Below are 9,233 nucleotides of genomic sequence, written 5' to 3' on the forward strand. Positions count from 1 at the left end.
AGTCTGTTCCCCTACGATCGTTTGACAGGCTTGAGTGCCAAAGATCGTGGTGCGCATTAAAGTCACCTACTACCAAACGGTTTTCACCTCTGAGGAGCGCAACTATATCAGGGTGATATCCTGCCGGGCAGCAGGTGACAGGGGGTATGTATATGTTAAATATTTCGAGCTCAACATCGCCTGACCGGAAGCGATACCCTGACATTCTAGGGTGGTATCCCTGCGGTCGATGTCTGCTTCGATTAGACGATACTGCACGGTGTGGTGCGTGATGAACGCTAAGCCACCACCATTATCTCGCTCGCGATCTCGACGGTGCTCGTTGTACCCGGCGCAATTCAACAAAGTTGAATTGATGTGCAACTTCGTCTCTTGGACCGCAGCTATCAATATACCATGCCGACACATGAAGACGGTTATCTCCTCAATCTTGCTCTGTAGCCCGTTGCAGTTAAATTGAAGGAGCTTCATGTGGTTCGGGAGACGTGTCGTGATGTGGGGTGTAAGTGATTTGTGTGTTCTTACCGCCGTTGGCTGTGTGCGCTGTTGTGATGGTTGCCGCCCTGTGGTGGTGGCGGGAGGCGTCGCAATTGAGGTCTGCGACCGAGCAGCGCAACACGGGCCTTCGAAGTTCCCAGTCCAATCTCGCGTGGTACGCAGACCTGAGCATGCACTAAAGTGGCACCAGCCAAGGCAGGTGTTGCACTTGACTGATGTCACATTACGGAATATCCTGGTCTGACATACCGTGCAGATTGTAGGGGGAACCAGGAGTTGTTGGCGGCGGCGTGTGGGTGGTGGTGCGGTTGTGTGTGTTATGTGGTCTGTCGTGGCTGTGGTATGGTCTGTGGTGTTATTGTGTTGTTGTGTTGTGGTGACTGTGTGAGGCTGCTCGGGCGGACTGAGGTTAGCCGTGGAGGCTGCTCTGTTTGAGCAACAGGGGGCCACGTACGACGTGGTCCACTGTCGATGTGTCCGTAGTCCCGAGCAGACTCTGAGGTGACTCTACCCCTCGCAGGCATTACAATTGACTGAGGTGGAGTTGTGGTGTAATCGTCTCCGGCATACACAGCAGGTGTAGGTTTCTGGCCCTGGGTTTGACTCGATGCCAGCCCTGAGTAGAAGAATACGTAGTGAATGTAGCCCTATGGACGGACAACTTCTGAGATACTTCGCCGACCTAAACGGGGTTAGATCGCCGAAACAACAGCCCTTGGTCGGGTAAAACCCGAGTCATTCCGGTACGAAGAACCGGCTGTCGTGGGAATGGCGTAAAACTGTAGGTCCCTCCGCTTTGTGTGACAACATCAAGGCGCACGCCACAAATCGGAGGAGAAGCTCGGCCAGACACTAACATATGTATGTGTAAGCGCCAATCTATTATTATTATTATGTACAGCAACGCAACCTCAGTTAGGTCGCCGATGGGCAACAGCACTGCAATTAAAATGTATATTATATTATGAATAGCAACTATAGTTACATAAGTGCTAGAAAGTTGAAGATAATAGAATTCGAGGTACTAGCAAGCTAGACTTAAGCGCAAAGCTGCAAAAACAGTTGAAAAAATAAATACATTTTCTCAATCAAAGTTTCCCCGACAACCACAAAAATGCAGTCGCCAGCTTTTTGTTATGCTAGTTGGATTTTTTAGTTCACTTTAAAGGTTAGTTCAGTTCCAGTTCGTTCAGCTCAATGAACTATGTAGCTTGTGTGATTCTTCGATCACCCTATTGAACTATAGTTGAACTACTCCTGTTCCAATCGTTCTTCGAATATCGTAAAATGTCCTTCAGATTAGTCAACTGTATTTCAGAAACTGTAGAATGTACTTCACACAAGTCAATCGTAGTTCAGAAACCGTAAAATATACTTCAGACTTTTCAATTGTACTTCAGAAACCGTAAAATGTACTTCAGATTAGTCAATTGTACTTCAGAAACCGTAAAATATACTTCAGATTAGTAAATTTTACTTCAGAAACCGTTTATTGGACTTCCGATTTGTAAATTGTACTTCAAAAACATATGTATAACATTTTTGCCAAAAAATGCACTTACCACAAATGAGCGCTAAACCATGAATATCAAGTAGATTACAAGCAATTGTATGCAAAGTATGTACAGTATTGGCCAATACAATAGCACCCCCATTTCAAAGTGATATTGTTTGCCACTCATGTTTATTTATTTATTTTTAAGAATTTTCAATTAAAATACAGTTAATTCTCTCACAAAACTCACATAAACTCAGGTTTAAAACTTTTTAAAAGACCGCAAAAAAGTGCAACAAATTTTCACCAATTTCAAACTTTTTTCTCAGAAGCGGTAGAATTTTTTTGAATACACAGTTTTATAGCCCATTCAATTTTAGTCTAATAATGTGCAAGTTTCAAGTGGCTAAAAATTACCGTTGATTTTTTAGAATTTTTTTCGCCGAGGATGTTACGGGTTTCTGCCATATAAAAATAAATTGTGTTTAGTCGTTATATGGAAGCAAATGAGACAAAAAAAATTCTAAAAAATCAACGGTAATCATTAGCGACTTGAAACTTCCACATTATTGGACAAAATTGAATACGCTATAAAACTGTGTACTCAAAACAATTCTAGAGCTTCTGAGAAAAAAGTTTGAAATTTAAGGGAAAGTTTGTTGCACTTTTTTGCGGTCTTTTAAAAAGTTTAAAACATTGGTTTATATGGGTTTTGTTAGAGAATGAACTGTATTTTAATTGAAAATTCTTAAAAACAAATAATTAAACATAAGTGGCAAACAATATCGCTTTGAAAGGGGGGTGCTATAGATATGTCCAATACTGTATGTATGCACATACTATATGAAAATAAACCGCATTAGATATAGCACTATGCTTGCAGTATATACATACATACGTACACTCGATTGCAATTTTTTGCAATTGAAGCAATTACAAAGTGGTTTCTAAATACATTTTACGGTTTCTGAAGTTCAATTGATTAATCTGAAGTACATTTTTCGGTTTCTGAAGCACATTTTTTTGTTTCTGAAAAACAATTTACGAATTTGAAGTACATTTTATGGTTTCTGAAATACAACTGACTAATCTCAAGTACATTTTTCGGTTTCTGAAGTACAATTGATTAATCTGAAGTCCAATTAACGGTTTCTGAAGTACGTTTGACTAATCTGAAGTACATTTGATTATTTCTAAAATATATTTTACGCTTTCTGAAGTACTATTAAAAAAGGTGTAGTTCTGTAGTAAGAGCTGAGTTACAGAACAATAGAAATGTAATGTTTTATAAAACATGCATACATATAAAAGATTGCAATAACGACACAATTGGGTCGCCTTTCTGCAAGTTCCTGAAACTATGTTCATGGAGATTTGCCTTCGAAATGCGAGTAAATTGCGCTTCGCTTTTGCAAAGATAAAAACTGTTGTTAAACAACGAATCCCAAAAACTCAACTCAAACACTTACTTTTTAACACAAATTATACTAAATGATGTAAAACATTCAAAATTAAATGAAATAAAATGTCTTTTTAAAATAAAATGTATTTCTATTAGATATACAGAAAATGTGTAAAAACTTATGGTTAATGTTTGTCTTCACGACATAATTTAAGTAACCGCTAACCACGATCAGAATAAAGGTGAACATTTCTCCTTTCACTTTCTTTAGAAATACGTGAACTGGTTTGATAAAAGCATAAAAGCTTGTTACTAAAAAACCTTTTTCTACAGTATTTAATTCAAGTATCTTATTACTTACTGTCCACTATAATCACGATTTCTCGCTTGGCGACCTTCCTCTTTATCGAAACGACGGTTTTCTGTAATTTAATTTGATAATTAAGTATTGAAAACTACATAAAAGACTGAAACTTACCATTTCTCTGCGTTTCTAGACTCTCTGAATTTCTTTCCAAACTATGGTTCTGCAGCGGGTCGTTTTTTCTACGCCAGCTTGTAGTGTAGTTCATATTATCTTTGTTGATTTTCTCTAATTGAATATTTCCAATCTCCTCATTTATAATGCTTTCATCAAGTTCATGTTGAGCCTTATGCTGGCGACGGGCTTCTGACATTCGCTCTTCAATCTCCAATTCGCGAGTTGCCGTATCCACAGGTCTTGCGGAACCAAAGACTTTTTCAGAAGGAATACCGGTAGCTTTGAAAATAGCTTTACTTTCAACTTTTGATTCCTTGTCGGTTTCTAATTCTTGATTGACAACTGGTAGAGGTAGTGTTCTAGGCTTCAAATTCAGTTTGGGTCTTTCTAGCTCTTGGGTTTCCTGGTTTGAAATTCCCGATTTGGTTCTTTCAGCATCATCACTTCTTAATTTTAAACCTAGATTTTGATTAGATAGTGTTCGTGTTCCAGATCTCCATGATCCAATAGTTTTCCTATCATCTGACTCATATTTTTTTTCACGACTAAAGTTTCGCTCGTAATTGTCACTTGAATGATTGTTATTGTCACGACGCCAATTCGTTGAGTCTCTATTTTCTCCGCTATTGTTAAACCCATCAAATCCACGTCGATTGCCTCTTTGCCTAAAACCTTGCTCATTTTCATTCGATAATTCAATTCGAATTCTCCTGCCTTTAACTGATGGGTCAGGTAAACTTAAAGTATTGATCAAATCATCGCGATTTTCAAACTCAACATAGCCAAAACCGCGAACACGACCATTTTCCCCTTCTTCGCGTGGTAAACGCAGTGATAATATTGGTGTTGATCCAAAGAATTCATGTATATCCTCTTCCTTGGCATCAAAAGGAAGGTTGGTCAAATATGCAATATATGGCGGATTTTGTGGAACAGAGTCATCATCAAAGATACGATTAGCTCTGGGTGCTGTTGGAAGTTGGAGAACTAAAGGCATTGTAGTCATCCCATCATCGCTTTCTTCACCATCCAGATTTCTCACTTTCTTTGTTACTTGAGTGGTTCCAAGGGGTACATCTCCATTTGCCAAAAAAGACTGCAAAGATATTACAGTTCCTTTCTTCTTTCCTTTTTTGCCTAAAACCATTGCAGAACACATAATGTAAAACTGGATTTATAAACATAAATAAATAAATATGTAAATAAATATAAATAACTAAATTTATTTCCTTTCTAACGTTTTTGTTTCTTTGCGTAGCCATGAAAAACATAATCGAAAATCAAGTTCCTTAGCCCCGAATTCCTTTTTAACCCTGTAGTTTATTGAAGACTGTAACAAATTTTATGCTGAAGTTACTTTTTAAGTTTTAATAAGATTTTAGTGGGTAATAACTGGACTGGAATAAGGATTGTATGCCGACGACATCGGCATTATCATCACACAAACAGTCAGATCATACGCGTGTGGCACCCACGTCACTGTGGACAGTTACAAGTTTGAAAAAGTAGAAAAATTCGTTTATTTGGAAACCAGCATTAACACCAATAATTATCTCAGCCTTGAAATCCAACAGAAAATCACTCTTGCCAACATGTGCTACTTTGGACTCAGTAGGCACTAGAGAACCAAAGTCCTCCTTCGTCGTACTCTGTCACACTCTATAAGTCACTCATCATGCCTGAGCTGGTGTATGGCGCGGAGGCATGGACAATGATTCTGCGAAAGATTTACGTGCCTTTGCGCGTTGGCGAAGGCGAATACCGCAAACGATTTAACGATGGGCTGTATTAGTCTAAGAGCTAGCAACGTTTTCGAGAGAGAATTTCAGGACAACTGGTTTTTTGATATGACATCTCTCTCACTCCCTCGATTAGCGTGGAGGCCATCTGGCAGGCGGTAATGGTTGCGATGACTAGTGCGCATCGTATCTTTACAGTTAAAAATGCTAATTGTTTAAATCATTTTTGTAAGGCTAATTTTCTTTTCATTGGCTTTAACTAGCTTTTAGAAACGTAGATTTATTATTGCTAGACATGTCCGCTGTTGCGTTGTTGTTGTGCCAGAAGTAATTTTTTATTAAAAAATAATAATTTTTCAACTCATTTTAGTAAAACTCAAAATTTAATATGATGTTGTTTAAGTTCTAATGAATCTAAAATTAATTTGCCAGACATTAATTCGGTTGCTAAAGCAAGACCCAAACCGATTTAAAGCTGAAAAACATTACGCCGGTAGTGAGGGAGATAGTAGCAAAATAGTGAATTTCCATAGGATTTTAGAACGAAAACTGGAAACTATAACTACTTATCTAACATTATGACATAAATGTAATTATTGGAATATCAAATATTATATATTTTTTTCAAATACATACGTTAAGGCAAATAAAAACTTAAAACATTTCAAAAAACATCAACTTGTATAGTATCGGAATTTTTGTAAGAAAAGCAAAAGAAAAATGCAAACATTTTGATATTTATAACATTATTATAACATTTTTTTACTTATAAATGTGTCATAAAAACACTGACTTCAACAAATATGCGCACTGGATGCCACTATCCAACTCCTATGCAGAATCGCTTGCTGATTCCGAAAATCGAGCAATTTTTCCATAAATAAGTTTTCGAGATATTTGCAATTTACCGTTATTCAGCTTAAATAAAGTTATAGTTTAAAAAACAAAAATCTCGCTATTAAAATTTCCATTCGTACTGACATCAGGTTACTTTAAGAATGGAAATTTAAAGCAATTCCCATTCGTACTGTCATCAGGTCAGTGATCGGACTTAATAAAAATTCTGTGTGGTAGATTCTGANTACTGTCATCAGGTCAGTGATCGGACTTAATAAAAATTCTGTGTGGTAGAATCTGNCAGTTAAAAATGCTAATTGTTTAAATCATTTTTGTAAGGCTAATTTTCTTTTCATTGGCTTTAACTAGCTTTTAGAAACGTAGATTTATTATTGCTAGACATGTCCGCTGTTGCGTTGTTGTTGTGCCAGAAGTAATTTTTTATTAAAAAATAATAATTTTTCAACTCATTTTAGTAAAACTCAAAATTTAATATGATGTTGTTTAAGTTCTAATGAATCTAAAATTAATTTGCCAGACATTAATTCGGTTGCTAAAGCAAGACCCAAACCGATTTAAAGCTGAAAAACATTACGCCGGTAGTGAGGGAGATAGTAGCAAAATAGTGAATTTCCATAGGATTTTAGAACGAAAACTGGAAACTATAACTACTTATCTAACATTATGACATAAATGTAATTATTGGAATATCAAATATTATATATTTTTTTCAAATACATACGTTAAGGCAAATAAAAACTTAAAACATTTCAAAAAACATCAACTTGTATAGTATCGGAATTTTTGTAAGAAAAGCAAAAGAAAAATGCAAACATTTTGATATTTATAACATTATTATAACATTTTTTTACTTATAAATGTGTCATAAAAACACTGACTTCAACAAATATGCGCACTGGATGCCACTATCCAACTCCTATGCAGAATCGCTTGCTGATTCCGAAAATCGAGCAATTTTTCCATAAATAAGTTTTCGAGATATTTGCAATTTACCGTTATTCAGCTTAAATAAAGTTATAGTTTAAAAAACAAAAATCTCGCTATTAAAATTTCCATTCGTACTGACATCAGGTTACTTTAAGAATGGAAATTTAAAGCAATTCCCATTCGTACTGTCATCAGGTCAGTGATCGGACTTAATAAAAATTCTGTGTGGTAGAATCTGAAAAAAAAATGTGATAGATTTAGAAAAAATGTGGTAGATCTCAGGTTTCGTATTAAACCGTTTTACAAAGATTTAAAAAAAAATCTGCACGGTTTTACCTTAACTGAAAACTTTTTAATTCGAATATCTAGAAAAATCTTTTAACTTGGGTTTTGCCAATTTTGACAATCCTCAAGTAAAACTAAACAACGCGTTAAAAACTTTAGATGCACTGGAATGTGCTAATACTTTCACAAAAATCGCCGATTTTTCACATTTTCTTTATTAGTTCTTTTTATAAATCATATATTTTCCAATTTAGCATGATAAAATCACGTTTCCCGGCGAAAAATTTAATGTTGAGAAATTGAAAAAATTCACTGTTTGCCAGTTTCTTTTCTCTTCCCATTCGGCTTTGTTTACTTTTACTTGAGAAACCTCATCGCCGCACAGTGGTCCAATCTGCTCTATTAGGATAATTTAATTGTTATATTAAGAACTAAGATAGATATCGGGATGAAATTTCTCACAAATTACGTCTGAATGACTAACAACTTCTGCTCATAACCACGCCCACCAACCATATAATTAAAAAATCGTTAAACTTTTCGCCAATTTCTGGTATATTTTTTAAGCACTTGCGCCCGGTTATAGATACCTGCATACCTAAAACTTTTTTAACTCTTTGGGATGAATTAAAATTAGAAAGTCCGTTATGTATATCGAGGGCTTATATTCAATACCCTCTATCTGCAAAAACTCAATTTTTCAGGAGAGCAAAAAAACTGTTTTGGCAGCTGTTTTTAAAAGTGTTAATAATTTTAAGTACACGCGCATGTCTTAAATATTCACGCAATATACTAAAACTAGTTTTTTACTTTTAATTCATTTAATTTTAGTTTAAAGATCAGATAGAGGTTATTGCAATTCGAATTATAACTATTTATATAGAAAAATTTGCTGATAGAGGGTTTTGCAGAATAATGAAAATGTCAGTTCTTTAGACGTAAATACTATGTTAAACTAAGATTTTAATGCAGAAATCATAGGTGTGAAAATTCGTTCCCTTCTATTCCGATGTGCCCAGGTAACCACATAATTTTAAATGTGTTTTTGTGTCAAAAGAGTATTTCACGTGATTTCGAAATTATATGAGAGTCATTAGCACTGTTAAAAGAGGCTTCGCTGACTGGTTTACTGTCCGTTCAGATGAGGAAATTTCCTTCGTTTATAGAGGCGAAACGTACAGCTGATTCGGCTGTAAATGCCGAGCAGTACGGGGGAAAAGCACTGAAGACAATTGTAACACCCAGCCCTTTTGTTACCACCATATCTGGAACCGTCTGTGAAAATAAGCTCCCAGGTAATTTATGAGTATCAAACTGGGCAAATGCCCTTGCGGTAGAGTTTTTACTTTAGTAAGCATCGGATGATGTCGAAATCTTTGATGTAGCTTAATATACGAAATAAAAGTGATTGCTTGCTACATCAGTTTTTTTGTTAAAAGCAGGATTCGACGTGAGAGATAGCTTCTATTGACGAGGTGGGAAATGCACGGATGATTTTTCTCCTCTGCTACATAGTAAGGTGTTTCTAGCAATTTAAGATGTTTTTTT

The 9,233-nt window shown here is 35.9% G+C and overlaps 1 protein-coding gene across 3 annotated transcripts in view; it reads right to left on the bottom strand.

Moving 5' to 3' along the window:
• The window catches only part of eIF4B (eukaryotic translation initiation factor 4B), a 41,119-nt gene extending 36,054 nt beyond the window's left edge, over positions 1-5,065 (bottom strand). Inside the window, exons 1-3 of one of the 3 annotated variants that reach the window (XM_017617621.1) lie at positions 3,874-5,065; positions 3,757-3,817; positions 3,522-3,677 (exon numbers count right to left, since the gene is read on the bottom strand). In XM_017617621.1, coding sequence (XP_017473110.1) covers positions 3,617-3,677; positions 3,757-3,817; positions 3,874-5,035 — 1,284 coding nt within the window. In that variant the 5' untranslated portion in view covers positions 5,036-5,065 and the 3' untranslated portion in view covers positions 3,522-3,616. Of the gene's footprint in view, positions 1-3,521; positions 3,678-3,752; positions 3,818-3,873 lie in introns of those variants that run through there. The other 2 variants (XM_017617622.1, XM_017617623.1) reach the window with 2 other exon arrangements.
• Positions 5,066-9,233: the final 4,168 nt, after the last annotated feature.

Source organism: Rhagoletis zephyria, unplaced genomic scaffold (genome assembly GCF_001687245.7).
Source record: "Rhagoletis zephyria isolate East Lansing unplaced genomic scaffold, Rhagoletis_zephyria_1.1 Rzeph_scaffold_01453, whole genome shotgun sequence".
Lineage (NCBI taxonomy): Eukaryota > Metazoa > Arthropoda > Insecta > Diptera > Tephritidae > Rhagoletis > Rhagoletis zephyria.